At 42.1% G+C, this 25,937-nt stretch overlaps 1 protein-coding gene across 4 annotated transcripts in view; it reads right to left on the bottom strand.

Annotated features, from left to right (window-relative positions):
- Positions 1-25,937, bottom strand: part of ABCC5 (ATP binding cassette subfamily C member 5) — a 64,987-nt gene that overhangs the window by 23,432 nt on the left and 15,618 nt on the right. For 3 of the 4 annotated variants that reach the window (XM_070753769.1, XM_070753770.1, XM_070753771.1), the window contains 13 exons: positions 24,835-24,990; positions 22,211-22,358; positions 17,375-17,608; positions 16,406-16,579; positions 15,707-15,854; positions 13,482-13,630; positions 13,260-13,367; positions 11,351-11,701; positions 9,756-9,827; positions 7,540-7,664; positions 5,744-5,816; positions 4,747-4,950; positions 887-1,030 (listed from right to left, as the gene is read on the bottom strand). In XM_070753769.1, the coding sequence (XP_070609870.1) occupies positions 887-1,030; positions 4,747-4,950; positions 5,744-5,816; positions 7,540-7,664; positions 9,756-9,827; positions 11,351-11,701; positions 13,260-13,367; positions 13,482-13,630; positions 15,707-15,854; positions 16,406-16,579; positions 17,375-17,608; positions 22,211-22,358; positions 24,835-24,990 (2,086 nt within the window). Of the gene's footprint in view, positions 1-886; positions 1,031-4,746; positions 4,951-5,743; positions 5,817-7,539; positions 7,665-9,755; positions 9,828-11,350; positions 11,702-13,259; positions 13,368-13,481; positions 13,631-15,706; positions 15,855-16,405; positions 16,580-17,374; positions 17,609-18,394; positions 19,910-22,210; positions 22,359-24,834; positions 24,991-25,937 lie in introns of those variants that run through there. The other variant, XM_070753772.1, reaches the window with a different exon arrangement.

The following is a 25,937-nucleotide window of genomic DNA, read 5'->3' as shown; positions in this document are numbered from 1 at the left end:
ACAGTGTACTTGAACTGGGCGACAGCTCGCATGCCTGCAGAAAGTGCTTGTGTGCTGCCTGGGCCATGCGTGCCATAGGTTCACCATCATGGATATAGAGTCCCTTACTTGAGCCAGGGGTTAGACTAGAAGACCTCCAAGGTCCCTTCCAACTCTGTTGTTCTGTTACTCTAACTACCATTTTAAAGACTGACTTCAATAGAGACTTCCCTCTCTTTCTGCCATGACATGAATCATGTTATAATTTGTTTGAATAGTTGTTTACTATAAATTTGTTCTTTGACAGGCACTACAGCAAGAACTAAGTAAAGGACTAGAACAAAGAGGTCAATATTACCCCAACTAGGTAACATAAGTCTGATGATATCACCTAGTTAGGGTAATGAAACACCTGGAACATCTGCAAGAAAACAACCAAGCTCAGAGAGCACGTCATGTCAACCCTGAGCTATAAATATTCTCCTTTATTGAGCTTAGTATCAGGAATCTGGCTGGTGATTCACAGAAGTCAGAGGTTTACCCAGCCTTCATCTTGGCAGATTGTACAAATATGTGGACCCAGATTGTGGGGGCAATAGGCTGGCTCTGTTTAAAAAAGTGTTATTGCTAACATGTTGTAAGCCGCCCTGAGTCTAAGGAGAAGGGCGGCATAAAAATCGAAAAAATAAAATAAAATAAAATATAAAATAAACAAACAAACAAACAAACAAATAAATAAATAATGTGGAATCCTGGGCGGTTCAGAAAAACATAGTACAAGCTGACACAGTAATTTTGCTGTCATATGAATGGCTTGTAAGAAATAATAAGTTATTTGGTCTTTAGGATAATTTACATATGACTTTATTTTCACTTAGGGCAACAACTGTGGCAGCGAAATAAATACCTCAATGTGTGGCGTTTCTCCCAGCTGCAAGCTATTGAAGATGGCTGCATAGTCACCGTTCACATTCATCAAGTGTTCATGGCTTCCCCTCTCAGTGATGCAACCTTCCTTCATGAAAATCACCTCATCGCAATCCACAAGATACTGATAAAAAGAAGAGGAACACTTGCATGGTGAGGTGGAGACAGTGACGAGCGCCACCCGGTATTTATTTATTTATTTATTTATTGGATTTGTATGCCGCCCCTCTCCAGAGACTCGGGGCGGCTAACAGCGACAATAAAACAGTGTACAATAGTAATTTGGTATTGATGATTAAAAATCAATTAATATAAAAACCAAACATACATACATACATACCATGCATAGAATTGTAAAGGCCTAGGGGGAAAGAGGATCTCAATTCCCCCATGCCTGGCGGCAGAGGTGGGTTTTAAGTTGTTTACGAAAGGCAAGGAGGGTGGGGGCAGTTCTAATCTCTGGGGGGAGTTGGTTCCAGAGGGCCGGGGCCGCCACAGAGAAGGCTCTTCCCCTGGGTCCCGCCAGGCGACATTGCTTAGTTGACGGGACCCGGAGAAGATCCACTCTGTGGGACCTAACTGGTCGCTGGGATTCGTGCAGCAGAAGGCGGTCCCTGAGGTAATCTGGTCCGGTGCCATGAAGGGCTTTATAGGTCATAACCAACACTTTGAATTGTGACCGGAAACTGATCGGCAACCAATGCAGATTGCGGAGTGTTGGTGTAACATGGGCATATTTGGGGAAGCCCATGATTGCTCTCGCAGCTGCATTCTGCATGATCTGAAGTTTCCGAACATTTTTCAAAGGTAGCCCCATGTAGAGAGCGTTACAGTAGTCGAGCCTCGAGGTGATGAGGGCATGAGTGACCGTGAGCAGTGACTCCCGGTCCAAGTAGGGTCGCAACTGGTGCACCAGGCGAACCTGGGCAAACGTCCCCCTCGCCACAGCTGAAAGATGTTTCTCTAATGTGAGCTGTGGATCGAGGAGGACGCCCAAGTTGCGAACCTTCTCTGAGGGGGCCAGTGATTCTCCCCCCAGGGTAATGGACGGACAGATGGAGTTGTCCTTGGGAGGTAAGATCCACAGCCACTCCGTCTTGTCTGGGTTGAGTTTGAGCTTGTTGACACTCATCCAGGCCCTAACATCCTCCAGGCACCGGCCCATCACTTCCACTGCTTCGTTGGCTGGACATGGAGTGGAGATGTATAACTGGGTATCATCGGCGTATTGATGATACCTCACCCCACGGTATGAATGGGATTGGCGATCTGTTAGGACAGTGATGGCGAATCAATGGCACGGGTGCCACAGGTGGCATGTGGAGCCATATCTGTTGGCACGCAAACTGTTGCCCTAGCTCAGCTCCAACATGCATGTGTGTGCTGGCCAGGGGTTTTTTTGGCTCCCACAGAGGCTCCGGGAGGGCATTTTTGGCTTCCAGAGAGCCTCCAGGGGGAGGGAGGAGCATGTTTTTACCCTCCCCTGGCGAAACACGAGCCTGCTGGGTGTTCTGCCGGCGTGTTTCAACCGCCCATAATTACAGGGTAATTAGTCCAGGAAGACACACACCACACGATAAAAGGAAAACCCAAACGTTTTTATAAACAGAAAAAACAGAAACAGCTCCCTTTTTAAATGTCAAAGGGATTTTCTGATACACACAAGGCACAGGTGAAATGCAATCCAATAGCTCACCCAATAACTGGGAAATTGAGTCCAATTCTAAATTCCAGAGAGTCCACACACACAATCGTGAACAGCAAAAAACCGCAATCTTGACGAAACAATGAATCAGATAAACTGCCATGAGGCTAACACACCAGGCTGCACTTTTATCTGTAGCACTAATTACAGCAGCCCCACCCAAGCCATTAGATTTTTCTAAGCAGGTTTTAGCATGTTTAAGTACCCACTCCTGTAACCTCTCTTCCTATGGAAAAATTATTTCTACCCCATAATAATTTGGCTATAAAAAGTCCACACAAGCAGACCTCAATGTACAACCACAATTGAGCCCAAAATTTCCAGTAAGCAAGATAGTCATTGAATGAACATAGCCCCATTTTACAACCTTTCTTGCCACAGTTGTTAAGTGAACCACTGCAGTTGTTAAGTGAATCACTGGGGATTAAGCAAATCTAACTTCCCTCACTGACTTTGCTTGTCAGAAGTCAGGTTGCAAATGGTGATCACAATACCCCAGGACACCGCAACTGTCATAAATACATGCCATTTGCCAAGCATTCAAATTCTGATCACATGACCATGGGGATGCTGTAACAGTCGTAAGTATGAAAACCGACTGTAAGTCACTTTTTATCAGTGTCGTAACTTCAAATGGTTACTAAATGAATGACTGTAAGTTGAGGACTGCTTGTACAAACTGAAAATGCAGGATATACACTTTTATATATCGGTTAACAAATCGCTTGCTTTTCATTCTTGGCTGCTGCCGACTCTCAAATACACTTAGGCTAAAATCCTCTTTATTTTTATTTCTTCTGTGAGGCTGTAACCCAGCTGAGTTGATTAAATTAAGAGTTACTCTGGACAGCAGAAGTTATTGTATTATTCGGAGTATGTGCTTTTCCCCCCTAAAAGAGGCTGAAAGTTTGGGTGCGTCTTATATTCCGAATGTAGCTTTTACTAAGCTTTTTTCCCAGCCCTAAGAGGGTGCTAATGAGTGAAACATGCTTTGCTAGCGAAGCGATCTTCCCTTTGCCTGCTTTTCTGATTGTTTCTCTCTGAAAAGAAAGAGAAGTGTTTTAGAAACTGTTTTTTATCCCCAACCAGGGGATAAAAAGCAAGCACGTGCTCTCAAACCCAGCAAACCAATGTGCTGAAGCTGACCAAACTAAGGACCAGCCAGATGAATACCTGGTAGACAGATTATTTTCCCCCTATTTTCCTCCCCCAAAACTAAGCTGCGTCTTACTTACTTACTTACTTACTTACTTACTTACTTACTTACTTACTTATTGGATTTGTATGCCGCCCCTCTCCGGAGACTCGGAGCGGCTAACAGCAACAATAAAACAGTGTACAATAGTAATCTAATACTAAAAACGATTAAAAACCCATTAATATACAAACCAAACATACATACATACATACCATGCATAGAATTGTAAAGGCCTGGGGGAAAGAGGATCTCGATTTCCCCATGCCTGATGGCAGAGGTGGGTTTTAAGTAGCTTACAAAAGGCAAGGAGGGTGGGGGCAATTCTAATCTCTGGGGAGAGTTGGTTCCAGAGGGCCGGGGCCGCCACAGAGAAGGCTCTTCCCCTGGGTCCCGCCAAGCGACATTGTTTAGTTGACGGGACCCGGAGAAGATCCACTCTGTGGGACCTAATTGGTCGCTGGGATTCATGCACCAGAAGGCGGTCCCTGAGATAATCTGGTCCGGTGCCATGAAGGGCTTTATAGGTCATAACCAACACTTTGAATGCAGACTGCGGAGTGTTGATGTAACATGGGCATCTTTGGGAAAGACCATGATTGCTCTCGCAGCTGCATTCTGCACGATCTGAAGTTTCCGAACATTTTTCAAAGGTAGCCCCATGTAGAGAGCGTTACAGTATACTTATACTCCTGGTGCATCTTATAGAAACATAGAAACATAGAAGTCTGATGGCAGAAAAAGACCTCCTGGTCCATCTAGTCTGCCCTTATACTATTTTCTGCATTTTATCTTAGGAAAATAGTATAAGGGCAGACTAGATGGACCAGGAGGTCTTTTTCTGCCATCAGACTTCTATGTTTACTCTGAAAAATAGGGTAAATTTATTCAACCAATGAAATCCTGAGCAGAACAGAGCAAGGTAACTCTCTCAGCCTACCTGGAGCTGGTGTGTGATGAAAAGAACTGTTCTGGACTTCAGGTGCTTCCGGATTGCGCTGTTGAAGATGTGGTTTCCAACATGGGCATCCAAGGCACTCAAAGGGTCATCGAGGATGAAAATGCTCTTGTCGCTGTACAGCGCGCGGGCAAGGCTGATCCGTTGGCGCTGCCCCCCACTCAGGTTTGCGCCCCGGTCACCAATCTAAATAAAACATGCCTTGTTCAAATATTTGTTTGGCCATCGGTTAGGGCACAGTAGACCTTCTTCATTTCTTATTTTATCCATTCTGTCATTTGTCCAAAACTTATATTTTAGAGTCTGATTACATACTGAGAAGATGTAATAAGAACATAAGAAAAGCGATGCTGAATCAGGCCAAAGCCCATCATGTCCAGCATTCTGTGTCACACAGTGGCCCACCAATTGTCCATGGGGATCTTCAGCAGAAAGAGAAGGCAAAACCCTCCCTTTTCCTTGACCCCCAACAAATGGGACCCAAGGGAATCCTGCCTGCTTCAACCAACATAGAAGCAGCACATGGACATCCATTTCAATAACCACCGATACACTTGGCATCTATGAATCTGCCTAATCCATGAATCTGTCTAATCCTGCCTTGAAGCTATCCAGGCTGACAGCTGTCACAACCTCTTCTGGAAGTGAATTCCATAAACCAACGACCCTCTGGGTGAAGAAATATTTCCCTTGATTTTTCCTCACTTTCTTACGAGCTTTAGGGAGTGCCCCCTCGTCTAGTATTGTGTGACAGAGAAAATAATTTTTCTCTATCCACCTTTTCTATCCCGTGCATGATTTTATACTCTTCAATCAAGTCACCCCTTAAATGCCGTCTTTCATGGCTGAAGAGACCAAGACTTAATGAAGTTAAGAAGCAAAGCTTTTTATCAACCTCTAAGCACGTCACACATTTTCCCTCTACAGACGGGTCTCCTAGAATTGGGGGTGGGCTGATGCATTCAAGCAAGGTTCTTACCTCAGTCAGATCTCCATTTGGCAGGATAGCCAGATCAGGTCGAAGACAGCAATCATTCAACACCATATTGTACCTAAATATATATATATATATACATATGTATAGATGGATATACGTATTTTTAAAAAGCAGTGAACAGACCACTTCCAAGTTAATTGGGACTAAGTCTGCCCCCATAGCATTTTCCCAGGATCTTTTTAAAGAGTGAAAAACAGATTTAGAAAATCTAACTCAAGACACATCTGCTCTATTGAGACATTCAGAAATTTATCTGATTGAATTGTGACCCTTAGGCCAATTAACTAATTGCTTTGAAATAGATACATGACTGGTGAGCGCAACAACGGGCAACAAAGACAGTGATTGGTTCAAAACTGACTTGCAACATCAGTTGCATTTTCAATGATTTAATATCAAGCTGGCTCTTACATAATGATGTATTATAATTTTATATAACATGAATTTCTCCTCCATCCTCTTTAAGTGGCCATTGAGGAAAATTCCTGCCAAATTTAGCTCTGATTTTGTTTGTGTATGGATATGTGTTCGGGTTAGTGTCGTCTCCTGCCGATTGCCTGGACAGCTTTCTGAGGTTTCTCTTGGCAAAACCTTTTCAAGCAGTTTGCCCTTGCCTTCTTTCTAGGCTGACGGAGAGGGACTGGCAACAAGGTCGCCCAAAACAGGCCTGGAACTCACAGCCTCATGGTTTCTAACCATGGTGTTGTAAATATACCGTTTCCCCGAAAATAAGACGTACCCCGAAAGTAAGGCATGTGAGGTTTTGCAGAATTTGCTAATATAAGGCACCCCCCGAAAATAAGGCGTAGTCAAGTTTACATACGGTACGGTGGAAAAACATACGGTACCATTCAAAGCTGTTCATAGCGGTACCGTAATAATGTGGTGTCCCCTGCTGGCCCCTTCTATCGCTTTGTACCGTCCAGTACAGCAGACACAGTCTGCTGCTGTCTCACGCCATTACAGTCTCCACTACAGTGCGTAGACTCTAGTTCCTCTGGTGGCCGGAAGCAGCAATAGCGGGAGTATACTGTTGTACCATATAAGTGCCGTCGTTTGTGTGTGTGGGTGCCATACTGACAGGTACCGTACCGTAATCAGTGTACCGTACGGTACACTTTCTTTGGGGGTGTCAGTTTTTCTGCCTGTGAATTTGTCTTATTTGAGAAATATAAGGCATCCCCCGAAAAGAAGACGTAGCACAACTTTTGGAACAAAAATTAATATAAGACAGTGTCTTATTTTCAGGGAAACATGGTATGTATATTACTATGTTTATTATGCAGTTTATGAATCCAGTTGAATCAGTTATCTGTGCTTCTGAAAATTGATTTTTCTGCAACAAACTTTAATAGCACAGAATATTGCTATCCTCCCACTGAAATGGTACCTACTTTTCTGTTTGCATTTGCAAATCTCTGCGTGGGCAGGAGCTGGGGCAAGGAACAGGAGCTCACCCTATCCTGGAGGCTCAGAGTTTGAACCCGGGCTGCCAGCTTTCCAGCATTTTTAACCACTGAGCTATCATGCCCCTAAGTCTCATGTAGTTAATACTAAATCATAGCTTTGTTACAAAAGGCCTGGACCAATTTTTTATTTCAGTGCAAACCAATGTAGATACCCACAGTATGGGAAGTGCAGCCAGGAAATCAGAGTTACCAGATGTAAACTATACAACCAGAACAGCTGCTAGGTCGGTTCAGGAGTGGCCTCCACCCATCAGACTTTCCCCACCGAGGGTATCGCAAGAGGAGCACATGAAACTCCAGCAGACCGACCTTTCTTCTTCAAACTCCTTCCCGAAAAGGATATTGTCTCTAAGTGTGGCGTTGAGAATCCAGGCCTGTTGGGCCACATAAGCAAAGTTCCCATCCACAGCAATGCTGCCTTCCAATAATGTCATCTGAAACAACAGCAACAGGCCTGTCAAAGACACTGCCTCCAGGTCTCACCAACAAAGGAGAATATTTGTAGCTCAGAGTTGAAATGAGGGCTCCTTGGTGCTCTCGGAAGCTAGCTTGTCTTCTTGGGGATGTTTCATTACCAAACTAGCAATGAAATGCTAGAAATGTCTGTAAGAAACCAGCCAAGCTCAGAGAGCACCAATAACCCCTTGAAGTCTCATAAATTCCCGTCCTTCCCTCTCGGACTCTTCTTTCCCTCTCCCAACTCCCACTTCTGGAGAGAGGCCAAACTACCACATCCTGGAAGACATTCTTGCAAAGCCTCGTCTTTACAGGGTTAGATATCTGGGGATAGGTTGTTCCACTGAAGGAGGCCATCTCAAATAAACCCTGCATATTGGCTCCTTCGAAGAAATGACTGTTGAAAGGGTTCATTTTTGCAGCCCAAAGAGCAACTTGGAGATGCCCTAAGACTGGTGTTATCAGGCACTTCTTCTGCCTGGACAGAGACCTCCCCAATGAAGGTGAAGGGAAGCACTAGATGAGCCACCTGAACCTTAAGCTGATGCTCCTACACTTGTGTGAATGACTCACAAGAAAGCAATACATCGTGGCTTTGGACTAGGCTTTCTGAAAGATAAGTTACACCTACTCAACACACCAAAGCGGAGGGCCAGGATATGTTATGGATCCCTTCTTTTAAGAGGGTCCATCTAGTGGGGCCTTCTCCAGGGTGGGTCCCTCCATAGAAGGGCCTTCTCCAGGGTGGGTCCCTCCATAGAAGGGCCTTCACCAGGGTGGGTCCCTCGTTGTGGAACACCATCTGTGTGGAGGGAAGCCTGGCCTCCAACTTGATACTCTTTCACAGATGTCTTCAAACTTGTGGGCTATGCTGGCTGGAGAATTCTGGAAGTTGAAGTCCACAAGTCTTAAAGTTGACAAGTTTGGAGACCCTGCTCTTTCAAAAGGTCCTGAAGACATAATTTTAGACCCCATGCGATAAGATCAACCATCAAGTGGTTGGTTTTATTGTTGTCACCAGGGCAAATGAGACTTTCTTGGATTTTGTTTTGGGTTTTTTTATTTCTGTGGAAGACCTGGAGTCCCCCTGAGGGAGTTGGGAAGCCATATAAATGTTCTTCTTCTTTTAAAAAAAAAATAAAGTTTATTAATTAACAAAAGGTAAATGGGGAAAGGAAAGGAGGAGTACATAAATTTAAAAAAGGGATAAGGTGTAACTGAGCTACACCTTTCCTCTTTTCCAATATTTATATAAATATATTTCCTTTTCTTTTTCTTTTTTTATTCTCATTACTGATATATCACTGCTACACCCATTAACATACTATCACACCATGCCGTATCTCCTGATAACGTCTGCTACTTAGGCAGATCCTTCCTTTTTCCCTCCCTTATTATTTTACAAACACTTTATACAATGGTAAATCTATTTTCCTAACTACTTTTTTATAAATATGTCTCTTACTATCCTTATCACTACTCATTACTGCCTTTTAAATAATAAGATAAGTTAGAAAAATGAAGTATTGATAGTAATAAGATATAAATGTGAACACTGAAATTTTTGTTACAATGTAAGATATATACATCAAAATACAATACTATGTAAGAAATACCCATATAAATGTTCTTCATAAAGCCTCTTCTAGAGTAGGCAGGCTAGTCACAAAATTGCCTGGTGTAACTGTGCACACTAAGCCAGTAGAATCTTAAATAATTTTGCTACAAGAAGTTGAAAACACCTTTGCAATCTGGTCTTTACAATTTAAAGACACCATGAGGTCTTTTTCTGCCATCAATCTTCTATGTTTCTAAAGGGAAGGTAATTTCTCTGTGTTATCACGTCTTGGAAGAAGGGAGAATTTCACAATGGAATGCAATCAGTTATGCTTGACATACAGCATTTGGGGAGGGGGGGAGCCAACTGGACAGGAAGATTCAATCCAGAAAAGATGATCAGAGAGCGTATTTTCACACGAAGCACATTTTCATCACTGTCAACGGACAACAAAAGAAAGCAGAACCAACTACTTAGAAAATAGGTTTTTAAAAGTCTAGTGGTGTCTCACCTGCCCCAAAATGGATGAAATGAGTGAGGTCTTCCCACTCCCCACGCTGCCACAAATCCCAACAAGTTTCCCCTAGATTGGATCAGCAAAAGGAGAAGAAAAATTAGTGCATGATGAAGCACACAAGAAAGTAATGCTATTTGCCACCCAATTACTTAAATAAACATTAAACAAAATCCAATTACTATATGTAATACAAGCAGATGATGATATTATTTCCTTCAGCTCTGAACATAATGTTGTTGAGTTTTTTGCTCAGCAGCCTTGAAAGAAAAACTGCACTAAATGGATAGGAAAATCATGGGGCGTCCTCCTGCCTCTCAAGCAAGCTTGAGCCAAAGATACTTCTGAAAGGAATCAACTTTTCAGCTTTTATTTTCTTAATCTTGTGACTTGAGTTGTTTGAAGCCGCATTGTGAGAAACAGATGAAAAACCCATCCCCTTATATGACCCTTTGCTGTGGTAAAAGACTAAAGGAAGGGTTGTGTTGAAATCACGACATGATTACATATTAAAAATGTACTTTGGCATACCCATCTGCATTTAACCTTAATAAACAGGATATGTTTATCTCTAGGGGAGTATGGTTCATGGAGAGTATGTGGGATTGACCTGCTAAGACATAGCCTTGGAGCAATTTAAATCCCTACGTATAAAAAACAATCATACATCTCAGACAAACCTTGCGTAAAACGGGAAACGGTCCGGGGGAGTCAATTTCCCCATGCCTGACGGCAGAGGTGGGTTTTGAGGAGTTTGCAAAAGGCAAGGAGGGTGGGGGCAATCCTAATCTCTGGGGGGGGAGTTGATTCCAGCGGGTCGGGGCCACCACAGAGAAGGCTCTTCCCCTGGGTCCCGCCAGACGACATTGTTTCGTCGGCAGGACCCAGAGAAGACCCATTCTGTGGGACCTAACCGGTCGCTGGGATTCGTGCGGCAGAAGGCGGTCCTGGAGGTATTCTGGTCCGATGCCATGAAGGGTTTTATAGGTCATAACCAACACTTTGAATTGCGACCGGAAACTGATCGGCAACCAATGCAGACTGCGGAATGTTGGTGTGACATGGGCATACCTGGGGAAGCCCATGATAGCTCTCGCATGATCTGAAGTTTCCGAACACTTTTCAAAGGTAGCCCCATGTAGAGAGCATTACAGTAGTCGAGCCTCGAGGTGATGAGGGCATGAGTGACTGTGAGCAGTGACTCCTGGTCCAAATAGGGCCGCAACTGGTGCACCAGGCGAACCTGGGCAAATGCCCCCCTCGCCACAGCTGAGAGATGGTTCTCTAATGTCAGCTGTGGATCAAGGAGGACGCCCAAGTTGCGGACCCTCTCTGAGGGGGGTCAATAATTCCCCCCCCCCAGGGTAATGGACGGACAGATAGAATTGCCCTTGGGAGGCAAAACCCACAGCCACTCCGTCTTATCAGGGTAGAGTTTGAGTCTGTTGACACCCATCCAGACCCCAACAGCCTCCAGGCACCAGCACTTCACTTCCACTGCTTTGTTGACTGGACATAAAACTAGAAAAAAAGAGAAAGAGAAAGATACAGAGAGAGAGAGAGAGAGATGGGGAGAGGAAGTATTTTCTCACCTTCTCAATTTCCAGGTCAATGTTGTAAAGGACCTTCTGCAGCCGGACGTTCGCAAGCTGGATGCGCTGGTTCTCCTCCTCGGGGCTCGGGGCGTCATCGCTGTCCACCAAAAGATGGCCCTTCTGCTCCGTGAACATGGTCTGCCTCCCCTCGTGTTGCTGCAGCTTCTTCTTGTCTTTTGTGCTCATGGCCGTCTTGCCTTTTTTCATTTTAGGGGTCATCTTGGGTGAACTCTGGACACTAGCATGGGAGGATTCCCAGGCTAAGGTGGCATTTGTCATCTGTATGGCTGCGTGAGGACTGGCTGGTTTTTTCTTTACCATATGAACCTCTTCCATTAGAAACAAACTCTGATAGGAGTTGTGAGAGAGGTGCAAAGATGAGACAGCTGGTCAAGACTGAGGGGGGGACAAGTCTACGGCACACTCACGCAGCAAAACACATCAGGCTTATACAGTGCGAGGAAGCTGAAGAGCAAAAGGTAGCTCATTAGTGAAAACTAACACCAGATCCTTCAAGAGGATCTGGTTGACCCACGAATGCAGTGGTCCTCAAGACAGAAAGACGTGTAAGACTCATTGGGCAGGTGAGAAATTTTGTTCGCCAGAAACACCAGCCGGCTTAAGCGGGCGAGAGCATTGCTCAGCCCAGGTTTCAACCAAATGCTCAATTCTTCTCTGCTGTACAAGAAAAGCAGGCACTTTTTGGAATCTGAACGTGTGTTACCACGGATGGCCAAACAGCATCGTTAAAAACCAGAGCCTCTATGTCACGTTTTCCACTGCATCCGTCTTTCAAAAATATTCTGCAGTCTTTGTTCAACAGTTTACACAGAAAAACCAAAACACAGTTTGAGTTAGTTCAACAAGTATTTTCAAAGAGACGTATTTCTTTAATGACTTCCATCCCCCTCCCACCCTCTACCCCGGAATAATTATGGGACTGGTACTGAAATGATCCACGGATAAGCAAACTATAAGCCTCTGTCTTAAGAGATAACATTATTGGGTTTTCTCTGAAGGACTCCTCTTTCCCTACCTTCTTTTAACTAAGATTTAGCATCCTGCATATTTTCAAAATGATAGTGTTGTTGTTGCCAAGAATAATAAAATTATTCCACTGGCCTAAAGATTTGCTTGCTTGATGGAATTCCTGGGTATTCAAATGACAGACCTAAAAGCAATTTACAGTTCAAAGCATATATACAATGCCTTCATGCAATCTCAGGTAGATACTTCTGCTGATAACATAGCTCTATGGTGGAAAAAGTTGGACATTAGCTAGTTGAAGCACAGTAAAAGAGGAACTGCAACATTCAGAAACCGAGAGAGAGAGAGAGAGAAAATGAAAATTGAAGAACACATCTCAGTTAGGCTGTTCTCAATATTTTCCAGGTTATGTTTTGAAATGCACTTTAAAAGTAACAAGAATGAAGCCCAACAGCCAGGCTAGCTTTCCATCTGAATGAACTATGCATGCTAAAATCCTCAGCAACTCACAAGCAAACTTGGAAAACTTTTTTTAAAAATATGAAAATCGCTGCCAAGGAATTTGATACGGAAAGCTACCAATAAAGCATGCTGTAGGTTGCATTCTATGGGATTCTGCATGCATGTGAATCATGCTTTATTGTCATGCTTTAAATTTATTTAAATCCTGCAATCCTAGTCTCTCTTTGACTTGGTAGTCAACTGAATGCAATTAATTACTAATGTTAAGGATGTTAATATTATGGGCAAAAATGGGCACTTTGGCAAACTTTCTCCAAGTAAAATTTCAGGGTGTTTAGCTCATGCTCCTTGTGATGAGAATAGAGCGATGAAGGTAGCAAGAGATTTAATATGCATTTTAGAATATGCAAAAGGACCCAACCAAGTAGTACAATATGGCAATGCAGGGATGACTTACTTTAAATCTATCAGCTGCAACAGACGCTTCAGACAAGGACTTCACAGAAAACGGGGTGACTTTCAAAGCAAAAGTCATGGAATTGAACACAGTTACCACTGTAAAAGCCTGAAACACAGATGGAAATAAGCATTTTTGACTGCGCCTGCAACAGCCCTGTGTAAATCCAAGGATTTAGAGCTAATCGGCAACAGTGACAGTATTTTTTCAGGTTAAAATTACCTGGGCTGCTGTGAGATCATAGCCGAGGATCATATGAACAGAGAAAGTGACCACACTAGCTATTACTACGACAATGGGTGCCACTCCCACAGTGATGCTCTGGAAGTATCCTGCACGCTCCAGAATTTTGCGTTCTTCCTCTCTGATTTCTAGGAAGAGGAGACAAAGTGATTAGCAGAAGATTAAGATAATTACCAAGTTAAATGTGGTTTTGTCATCTGCAGGAATCACACTTACAGTAGACTAAAATGAAAATGCAAAAGGAAGCATAGTTTATATATTTTAAAATATTGACCCTTCCTGGCTATAAAAATGCAAGCTCAATTTTTTTTCTATGTCTAGCTGATAATCTGGTGTTGCCCAGGTATTTACAGACGTTGAAGCCTTTGTGTGACAGAGAGCCATTGGGAGAGGCCTTCCACACACACACCCAACTCCGATGCCCATCACCCCTGTCCTCTCCCTTCCCCCTTCCATGCACTCCTCTTTTCCACTCTTTCTACGATCCTGGCACTTTGCCCCAAATCCATCAGGTGCTTCCCCCATCAGTTCACTGGAGGGTGAATGTCATGGCTGGCTTTCCAGAGGAAGCTGCAATGGAACTGCCATCATAAACAATTGGCACTTTAGGATGCCGCAGTCTCCTTAATAGCCCAGTCATTCCAGAGAATTTCACACGCAACATGTGAAATTCTAGGGGTGTTTTTCCCCGCCACCCCCACCCCAGTATTTGTTTCCAGAGGGTAAGTCATTTGTGTACCAAGTTTGCTTGAAATTGTTCAAGGTGTTGCAGAGTTATGCTGGAACATACATACATACATACATACATGCATGCATGCATGCATGTATGCATGCATACATACAATACACACACTGCTCAAAAAATAAAGGGAACACTCAACAAAGCCATCCTAGATCTGAATGAATGAAATATTCTCATTGAATTCTTTGTTTTATACAAAGTTGAATGTGCTGACAACATGTGAGATTGTCAATCAGTGTTGCTCCCAAAGTGGACAGTTTGATTTCACAGATGTTTGATTTACTTGGAGTTAAATTGTGTTGTTTAAATGTTCCCTTTATTTTTTTAGCAGTATACATACATATACACTATATACACACATACCCATATATATATAGGAGGAAGATAAAGAAGAAGGAGGAGGAGGGGGGAGGGGGAGAAGAAGAATTAGATGAAGAGGAGGAGGAGGAGGAGGAGGAGGGGGAAGAAGAAGAAGAAGAAGAAGAAGAAGAAGAAGAAGAAGAAGAAGAAGAAGAAGAAGAAGACAGAAGAAGAACATTAGTTATGCAAATGTAATAACAGTAGAAAAGCCAAAGAAATCTTGATAAAGATTCTCAGTCATCCAGGTAGAATTGTCTGAAATTTGAGTCATGGCAACAGGATTTATTGTCTTGCTGGCTTGAGATGTTTCACTGCCCATCCAAGAAGCAAAACTTTTCAAACCAACTAAAAATATTGGTAGTCTTTTGCTTACAGCAGTTCATTTAGTGACCATTCAAAGTTGCAACAGCACTGAAAAAAGGACTTACAACAATTTTTCACATTTTCACACTTTTTCATGACCATTGCTCATCACTATAGTCATGTGATTAAAAAAGGGAAGCAACTGGCTCATATTTATGACAGTTGCAGAATCCAGGGGTCACTTGATCACATTTTGTAACAAGCAAAGTCAAAGGGGAAGCCAGATTCACTTAACTTAACGGTGGCAAGAAAGGTCATCAAATGAGACAAAATCCAATAACTATCACGCTTAGCCACAAAAACTTTGGGCTCAAGTATGGTCGTCGTAAGTCAAGGACTACCTGTAATCCAGTTGCCATGACTCAACTATACAGATACAGAAGGAAGAGGTGAAGCAGATTGAGAGAGAAAGTAGAAAGGGGGAGAGGTGTTAGAATGTAGCTGAGAGAGAGGGAGAGGGAGTGAAGACCGAAAAGATGAGCAGACTGAATGATAATACCAATAGGATTTAATTTAAAATTAAGGTGGGCTTGGATATATGTTTATATAATAATGTGAACTAAAGGCATATGTGTTGGAATGTTATAAATGTGGAGAAAAATAAAAAAATACTGTATATAAAAAAACCTTTCAGACAAACAAATCTCCCCTGTGCATACCCAATGTTTGCAGCAGCAGCAGTTCAAAAAGGAGTAAAGAAAGAGATGATAAAGAACTTTAAAAAACCCAAAAAACTCACTTTGAACAGTCTGCGAGAAGGCTTTCACCCAAGCATACATTTTGATGAATTTAATATAGTTAAGCACTTCGTTCATTTTCTGGACCCGTTCATCAGTTACAGTCACACATTTCCTTCTGAAATAAGCTGTAAAGCGGGATGCAAACATCTGGAATCGAAAGAAAGATAACATCAGCATAACAGAAAGTGCAGATTCCTTCAGCCAACATACAATAGAAGTCAAAAGAATCATCTATTCCGGATCCAACCTCTGCAGCAGCTTGACAGGGGGTTCCTTTTACCTTTTGCTACTGGTACGCATCGCAATGTTTCACATGTGCACAATTTTACTTCTGTGCATACTCAGAGCGACGACTTTACTTCTGCACATGCTCCGAGGGACGATATGGTGGCACCAGAGCTGTCGTGCCAAAATTGCATCATTGGCGGGTCACTACTGGAGCGCAGTAGGAACCCACCCCTGATCTATTGAATGAATTCACTAATAGCTTAGAACAGTGTTTCTCATCCACATTATTCTCAAGCACAATAATTTTTGTATGGACTTCAACTCCCAGAATTCCTCAGCAGGCATCCTGGTTCAGGAAGTTTGAAATATTCAAATATTTTATATAGTCACACTATATTGGCCCGTTTTTCAATCATCAGAGTTGTAATCCAACAATGATTTGGCTTTTAAGCAGATAGTTTTCTACTCACCATTGCGGGATAGAAGAGGATGAAAACAGCTGAGCCTAGGAACCCTGTTGGTCCAAGTATTACAACGGTGTAAACCATGCCAAGAATGGCAACGATGGGACCACCAGCCAGCAAGCTGCCCACAGCCGCAGCTTCGAACATTCGTTGGCCATCATTGGAGCACATATTTATGAGCTGAAATATACACGGTGCAAATCAGAAATTATCAAGGGCACAGGACAGAAAGTAGCCATAGATTCGCTCTATTGTTTTGACTGTACAGGTAGTCCTCAACTTATCCCAACTGGACCCAAAATTTCTGTTGCTAAGTGAGACAGTCGGTAAGTGAATTTGGCCTCATTTTACCACCTTTCCTGCCATGAATCACTGCAGTTGTTAAATTAAAGACACAGTTGTTAAGTGAGACTGGCTTCCCTCTTGACTTTGCTTGTCCGAAGTTTGCAAAAGGTGATCACATGACCCCAGGACATTGTAACCGCCATAAATAGGAACCGGTTCCCATGCATCCAAATTTTGCTCATGTCGCCATGAGGATGTTACAATGGCCGTAACTGTGAAAAATGGCCATAAACCCTTTTTCTTCAGTGTCGTACCTTTTGAACAGTCACTAAACAAAGTGTTGTAGGTCAAGGACTACCTGTATGCTGTTTTATTTGTATATGGTCCATTGAGAGCTAATTTGAAATGGAAAGGCAGGAAATGTCAATTTAACCGTGGATAAAATGAGACCCACTATCAGGAGCATCCATTGAGGTAAGCACAAAAGTCTCCATTATTGCTACTTTTAATAGAAGAATCAAGTCAACTAATGGCCAAAACTAAATTGGCATTAGAAAAGGATCAATGGAATTCACAGGGGGCTGAATTTAAGCCTTTGGTGGCAAACACAGTGACTCCAAACTGATGAAACCTTTAACCCCACCTTCTAGTTCAGCCTGTTCTTCTACATCCATCACCATTTCAACTTACCTCACCCAAAGATTTCTCCTTTAGATTTTTCAGTCTGAGTATTTTCTTGTAAACCATTGTAACGATAGCTCCACGCAGTCTGACCCCCGTGCGATAGTTTAAAGCCCACGTCAATGCCAAAGACCAGGAACGCACTACTTCTGTTATTAAGAGGCCCAAAATTAACAACAGGCTGTATTGTAGGTTGGGTTCCGTTTGCTGAGTGTATTCAAGAAGATGTTTCACCATAAACGCCTACAGGGAGAAAGGCAGTACTGCATGAACATCCGAGCGTGTCAGAGGCACCATTCAATTTTGTTTTTATGTTAAGTTAGAAAAAAGGAGCTATTCGACTTTCAGGTTGGAATTTTTATCATTAATTGGAAGACTTCCGAGAGATAGGAACTGCAGGTAGTAACAGCCTGCTGAATCTCCAAAAGGGAATCAAATTTATCAGGCAATGCGCAAAAATTTGAAGTCTCCCAATTCTTTACGCCACCTCATTGCTGCTCCTTCACACATTGTCTAACTTAACATAAACCTTAGAGTTAGCTGAAACAATTCATCATCACTGTCAATTTTATGATAACTTGTACTTTATGCAAAAATATGAGCATATTACAAACATAACACCTTTTTTATTCTTTCTTTCAAACGTGCTTATTTGAGAAAAAGGAACAAATGTACCTACAGTTGAACTGGGGAAGAGTGTGAGAAGGACATTTTGCAAAACATCCCTGAAAATTAAACATCAGCAGTTTAAAAGTAAAGAAAAGGACAAGCAGAAAAAGGAGAAAAAAAATCAAATTAGGTGATACCAATTAAAAAAAATAAAACCACCAGCCCTCAACCCTCCTCCCAGCCTCCCTCCTTTTAAAGACAAAAACAATTTTACCTCAGGACTCACAATTTCAAACCACCACCTGCAAAAAGAGAAAAACAGCTCCCAAGCCACAAACCCTCTATTCACATGCATTGGCCAAAAGGACAGTGTAAATCCATTACGACTCAGATTCATCAGCAATATTAAGTACTAATAAATGGGAAGCAGGAAACGTTTTTATTTGCAAAAAAAACCCAGTAGCATCTTATGAAAAGTTGAGCAGTAGCATGTCAGAAACACTGTACAAAATAAAATAAAATGTACGGTGGGAGAACGTACAATCGGCATGCACAACAGAAGATTACACAAGGCCTGAATCCAACTCGAGCTTCCAAACACAAAATCGAGGTCACATTTTGCAAAGGCAGAAAAAGAATTAAATATTACAAGAAATAGCAGGACCGGCGTTTGTTCACAAAGTCCAAGGAGGAAGGAAACATTGGAGGCTAATGATCCCCAGGGCCAGATGTGTTTCCCCCTTTCGGTTTAACACGGCTTTGCTAGGCGGAAGATTTTTCAGCTGGGCATTTCCAACAATAAAGACATCTACACATCCTGGAGCTTAAGGTTCTTTGATCAAAGGCAAGAAGTACTGTTGCCCACCACAAAAAATGCGGAAGGATGGAGACGCTTGGGGTGGGTTTCCGGAGTCTGTAGGAAGTCCCCATGGCTACAACTGGCTTTGCAAATCAATGTTCTGGACAACAGCGGGTGCAAGCCCAGGCTTCTCAAGCAAGGAGTAGAAGCTCAGGGTGAAGGTAAAAAGTGAAGGCAAGGACCACAAAGAAGTCCCAAGGTTGATTCTGAATTTTGAACGGAGAACTCACTCGGTAGGATTCCTCCCCCGAGTTTTCGTGTGCACATGTCAACAGCTGGACGTCCATCATGTGCCCAAAGAGGTCCAAAAAAAGGACAAAAGCAGCAAAATAAATAAATAAATAAAAAGGACCTTGAGCTCATATTCCAAGGTCACACTATGCCAGCTTGTTCCTCCTCCGTTGCTTGACTTTACTTTCTCTCCATCCGAGACACAACTGGCTATTTTGTATGGTTGATGCTATTTAACAATAAGACTGTTGGCTTCTGGTTCAGGATCCAATCCATCTCAGCTGAAATCAAGTCACTGGCAGAGTGAATAACCTTTCGGTGCTCTACTTTCATAACCTATGACCCCCCCATGCTGACAAAGATTGCCCACTTGATACAGGGAGAAATAGGGATAATATCTGCAACATCAGCACCAACTCTCTTCTGCCATAACTAGAAAGTAAGAGATTCCAGGGAAGAACAACAAGGTGGCTTGGGGTATTATTTATTTATTTTGTTTTCTTTTGTAATAGATGTAAAGAAAGTAGTGGCAAAAAAGATTAAAAGGGAAAAAGAAACAATATATGCAATCTTAAAAACATTATCGTGGTTAAAATCAGGAAGAGAACAACCAACATATTATTTCCATTTAAAAACATACAGTAGCCCCAAGCTAGCAGAAGCGTAGGAAATTATCCCTGGAAACTATTCCTGAAATTATTCATGAAAACTATTAAGCTAGCCTGGCTGTCATAAACATTCCCACAAATAAACGTCACCTTACCTTCTTCCATCTTGGCGTTTTGGGATTCTGCCCAGCTTGACTGTCTCATTCTGATTCGCAGAATACAGCCATCCTGGAAATTCTAAAGAACAGCTTCTGTCATTGGCTCCACTACAGAGATACGGTAACTCTTCCCCGATTCACATCCAGACTTTCAGAGCCGAAAGCAAGCTGTGGCTGGAATGAACTTGGAAGAGTGGGAGGCTTGCCTTAAATGGCTCTCCCCCACCAGTCCACCCCCTTCCCCCATTCCACAATGCCCTCTGCAAATGAGACCTTGGAGCATCCTTCACTCCATGCTTTTCAAAACCGGAAATTCAATGTCCCAGGGAAGCCAAGGCACGGTTCGAAAAAAGGTTGCCCTGCTTGGCCTGATCAGCAAATGTATGGGGGATGTCTCCTTTTTAAAAAAAATATATTTCAATGAATCTCATGCTGATTCTGAGGGCTATTTAAAAAAAAACCAATTAAGCTGCCACTGTAGGTCGTGGGGCAAACAAGATAGACAAGAAATCCCTGAAGCTACTTTACTTAAAAAAGGAGGACAGATTGTTTTGCAAATCTAGATACACAAGGAGCTTACAAACAAAAGTACTTTGGGTTTTAGGAATTATTAACACCAAGAATTCTCGTACCACATGATTCTTGACAAATGTATATTTTATTTTATGTACGCTGAGAGCATATGCACCTTGTGTGTCCAATCACACTTGGCCAATAAAATTCTATTCTATTCTATTCCTTCCCCCCAAAAAAATTTTCAATAGCCTCACTAGAACTCCAGGTTTTTGGACCTTCAGATATAAATGGTAGTTTGCAAAAAAAGAATACCCTAAAAAATCGTTTTTATTTATGAATGGAAAGAGGTAAGTCAAATTCCTTCTTTGATCCATTCCACATGGATAAAAAGCAAACCAACCCATGGAAATTCCTGTAGAGACAAGAATTCCCGTTGTACTCCAAATAAGGGAGTTAATTTGAGCAGTCTTTCAAGTTTTAGATGCATACAAATAATTGCATATATCCCAATTCAGGACAGGCTGCCTGCCAGTTCTTCCTTCTTGTTCCTGTGCTTCAGATGGGTTGAAACTTTACTAAACAAAAGTGACAATTGAGTTGCCCGCTCACTTTCTGCTAGGTGTTAAGAGCATCCAGGGGGCTCTGTAGTGAAACAATGACAGAAGCTCTTCTCGGGGGAACCGAGGTTCTGTTAAAACCTCATTCTTATTAATAGCATATCCAGTGAAATGGCTCATAAGAGCTTTCATTCCCATTACAACACTACAACATTCCCACTACAACAACAGTAACAAAAAACTGAGGAACACAATTTACTTCCTTCTTAATAAGAAATGCAAGCAAACTTTTCAGATTTAAGGATGGGATAAGATTGGGTGAGGTTTTTGGTTTTTTTAAGAGACAGGAGACAAAACTGTTTCAACATTAACCTCAGCTGTACTTACCCAGAGCACTGAACCTTCCCGTTAATCAGCAAACTGAAATGTGTACTTACAAAGCAATAACACTGCTCCTACTCCTCAAGGGAAATTTGTAGAGAATAGATTTAGTCAAGATGTCAAAGAGTAAATTTGGCAGAGCAGGTGCAACAAACAGGCGAAAAGAAAATGCTGTGAATATGAAGACCTACGTTACACGCTCTTCCTCACCAACCAACATGGCTAGAAGCAAATCTCATCATGCCACTGGTACCTGGCCAACTGTGTTGTCATACGCTGAACAATGCTAGCTCTATAAACTCCTATGAACCCTGGTTCACCACCATTCAGTTCCACTTCTTCGAAAGAGAGAGCCCAACGAATAATATGACTTTATTCATAGATAACTGTAGATGTAGCCCAGGAAAGTTATTTGCCCACCCCTCTCCAACTATAGCCACTGAAAACAAGCAATAAGCTTTAGGCCACAGAAAAAAGCAAGAAAAAGAAGAAAAAGGGGCAGGGGCGTGGGAGGGAGGGAGGGAAGGAAAGAAGGCAGGAAGGCAGAAAGAAGGAAGGAAGGAATGAAGGAAGAAAAAGGAAGGATGAAGGAAGGGAGGAAGGAAAAGGAAGGAGGGAGGAAGGAAGGAAGGAGGGAGGGAGGAAGGAGGAAGGAAGGAAGGAGGAAGGAAGGAAAGAAGGAAGGAAGGGAAAGGAAGGAAGAAAGGAAGAAAAAGGAAGGAAGGAAGGAAATAAAGAAAAGAGGTCTGGAAAGTTTTAGGATTCCTGCAGCTGGAAGACCTATTTCTTCTCTGCAAGCTGCAAGACATGGTTCTAACTAATCACAACATCTAGGAGATTATCTGCAATGTAACCTGAACACATTAGCACTGGCTGCAGGATAAAGGCCAGTCCTGGATGCAAGATAAAGGATCGATAGTACTTACTGGTCCACTGAAGCCAGCAAGTTGTGTGACCATTAAACACGCAATGGAAATGATGAGCCTAGTGCGACAGAAGTTCCACACGACTCTGCAAAGGGAGGCATCGTCTGGCCCACATTCATGTACCTCTTGGTGCCAAAGTCTTTCCAATCTGGAAGAACATAAAACCACATACAGTACATTCAAGCATTTTTTTCTATCTACCTACAGGCCAGGAAATATGCATTTTCCATATTTAAAAAAAAAACAAAACAAATACACTGCTCAAAAAAAATAAAGGGAACACTTAAACAACACAATATAACTCCAAGTAAATCAAACTTCTGTGAAATCAAACTGTCCACTTAGGAAGCAACACTGATTGACAATCAATTTCACCTGCTGTTGGGCCCATTCAACTTTGTACAGAACAAAGTATTCAATGAGAATATTTCATTCATTCAGATCTAGGATGCATTCTTTGAGTGTTTCCTTAATTTTTTTGAGCAGTATATTTTTAAAAGGGAGGTTACCTTTTTCTAAAAATACCGTATTTTTCGGAGTATAAGACACCCCCAGAGTATAAGACAAGCCTAGGTTTTAGAGAAAGAAAACAAGGAAAAAAGTATTCTGAACCTGTATATGTCCACTGTTGTTTAAGAACATCCTTAACAAATATCTTAACACAACACAAACCGTTGTGTTAAGGTATTTAGAAACATAGAAGATTGACGGCAGAAAAAGACCTCATGGTCCATCTAGTCTGCCCTTATACTATTTCCTGTATTTTATCTTAGGATGTGTATATGCTTATCCCAGGCAGTTTAAATTCAGTGACTGTGGATTCACCAACCATGTCTGCTGGAAGTTTGTTCCAAGCATCTACTACTTTTTCAGTCCAATATTTTCTCACATTGCTTCTGACCTTTCCCCCAACTCACCTCAGATTGTTCCCCTTGTTTTTGTGTTCACTTTCCTATTAAAAACACTTCCCTCCTGAAACTTATTTAACCCTTTAACATATTTAAACGTTTCCATCATGTCCCCACTTTCCCTTCTGGCCTCCAGACTCTACAGATGGAGTTGATAAGTTTTATGCTTAAGACTTTCCACCATTTTTGTAGTCCATCTTTGGACCCATTCAATTTTATCAATATCTTTTTGTAGGTGAGGTCTCCCCAGCTACAAAATTTCAATTTCAATTTAAATTTTAATAGCTGGAACATTGAAGGATTGGGCAAGTGAGCCAGCACATACAGTTGTGGTTGATTGATTGGAGAGGGCTGGCTCAAGCATGAGGCAATCTGTGCTGTGATTGGTTGCTGTGGGTGGAGAGGGGGCGTTTCCCTTTCCCCCCACTTTTTTTTCTTTTATGGGATTTATGTGAAGCTTGAGATTTACCTCACGAGTTCCCTGGGTTCCTGACTATCTTGTTTGTTATAAATATAGTTGTTAAATATATTTATTTATAGAAAACTATGTGTCAGTGTTCAGTTCAGACTTCATTTGGACACCTGCTGCACAAATTCCCCTGACCATTAGCCTTGAGCAAAACTAGTCAAGGACTATCTGTATACATCCACTGGGATGCAAGAAACCCCATTAAAAAAAAAGCTTAACACAATGCAAACTGTTAAGATATTTAAATTTAGTAGCTGGAGCAGTGAGATTGGCACACACTAAAAAAAACCCCTCTATTCCTTCTGTTTGTCCCCTGGCTTTAGTTATGAAAATAAAAATACTCTACACTGGATGTTGTCCTGGGGTCTTTAGCACAACCCAGAAACAAAATGGAGAAAATGGGATATAAGTGCCTCATTATCTTATTTTTACTAGAAACATAGAAGACTGATGGCAGAAAAAGACCTCATGATCCATCTAGTCTGCCCTTATACTATTTTTTGTATTTTATCTTAGGATGGATATATGTTTATCCCAGGCATGTTTAAATTCAGTTACTGTGGATTTATCTACCACGTCTGCGGGAAGTTTGTTCCAAGCATCTACTACTCTTTCAGTAAAATATTTTCTCATGTTGCTTTTGATCTTTCCCCCAACTAACTTCAGATTGTGTCCCCTTGTTCTTGTGTTCACTTTCCTATTGAAAACACTTCCCTCCTGGACCTTATTTAACCCATTAACATATTTAAATGTTTCGATCATGTCCCCCCTTTTCCTTCTGTCCTCCAGACTATACAGATTGAGTTCATGAAGTCTTTCCTGATAGGTTTTATGCTTAAGACCTTCCACCATTCTTGTAGCCCGTCTTTGGACCCGTTCAATTTTGTCAATATCTTTTTGTAGGTGAGGTCTCCAGAACTGAACACAGTATTCCAAACCCCATAAAAAAAATGTCTTAACACAATGCAAACTGTTAAGATATTTAAATTTAGTAGCTGTTGGCAACATGGATTAAAGAAAGCAACAGGAGATGCTGGTTGAGCTCAGGGAAATGGTACAGGTGTTTGAATGCAGGTGTGAAGACACCCTGGTAAAATGAAACCTGCATGCCAACCGCCTAGATTTATGACGGGAGAAATGGAATTTAATTACGGGAGTTCTCGTATACAGGTCCCTGAGCCGATATAAAGTGGTCCTTGCATGGAGAGGTTAATTGGTAGCATGGCAAGCTTCTTCTACATTCATACCTTCTACAATTAACCTCGGAAGACTCGTGAGTCGACAAAGGCCACACGTCTTGCATCAGCAATTCTCCTTTCTTGTAGGCTAGTTTTGCCATAGGAGAAAGCCAAGAAAATGTCATGTAGGAAAATAAACCAGCATTGTCAATTGGGTGCCGGTGCCTAAAAGAATAGGAAGAAAGAGAAAACATTGAAGGCAGAAATAAGCATTTTGTTATATACCGTGTTTCCCTGAAAATAAGACCCTGTCTTATATTTTTTTTCAACCCTGAAATAAGCGCTTGGCCTTATTGCCATGAATTCAATAGCCCGACTGGGCTTATTATCAGGGGATGTCTTATTTTAGGGAAAACAGGGTAGCAGATGTCTGAATTAAACTATACCAATGTTTCTCAACTTGGCGACTTGAACATGTGTGGGCTTCAACTCCCCCAATTCCCCAGTCAAGGTTGAGAAACACTGGTAGGCAGGTAATCCTCGACTTACAACAGTTCACTTAGCGACAGTTCAAAGTTATAACAGCATTGTAAAAAAGGGATTTATGACCATTTTTCACACTAACGATTGTGGCAAAATCCTCATGGTCATGAGATTTATTATTATTATTATTATTATTATTATTATTTATTAGATTTGTATGCCGCCCCTCTCCGCAGACTCGGGGCAGCTAACAACAATGATAAAAAACAACATGTAACAATCCAATGTAATAAAACAACTAAAAACCCTTATTATAAAAACCAAACATACATACAAACATACCATACATAACTTGTAATGGCCTAGGGGAAGGAATATCCTAACTCCCCCATGCCTGGCGACAAAGGTGGGTCTTGAGTAATTTGCGAAAGACAAGGAGGGTGGGGGCCGTTCTAATCTCTGGGGGGAGTTGATTCCAGAGGGCCGGGGCCACCACAGAGAAGGCTCTTCCCCTGGGGCCCGCCAAACGACATTGTTTGGTCGACGGGACCCGGAGAAGGCCAACTCTGTGGGACCTTATCAGCCGCTGGGATTCATGGAGTTCCGGATGTATTCTGACCCAATGCCATATAGGGCTTTAAAGGTCATTACCAACACTTTGAATTGTGACCGGAAACCGATCGGCAGCC

Source organism: Erythrolamprus reginae, chromosome 5 (assembly GCF_031021105.1).
Source record: "Erythrolamprus reginae isolate rEryReg1 chromosome 5, rEryReg1.hap1, whole genome shotgun sequence".
NCBI classification, from domain to species: Eukaryota; Metazoa; Chordata; class Lepidosauria; order Squamata; family Dipsadidae; genus Erythrolamprus; species Erythrolamprus reginae.
This window is presented reverse-complemented; position numbering and strand designations above follow the sequence as displayed.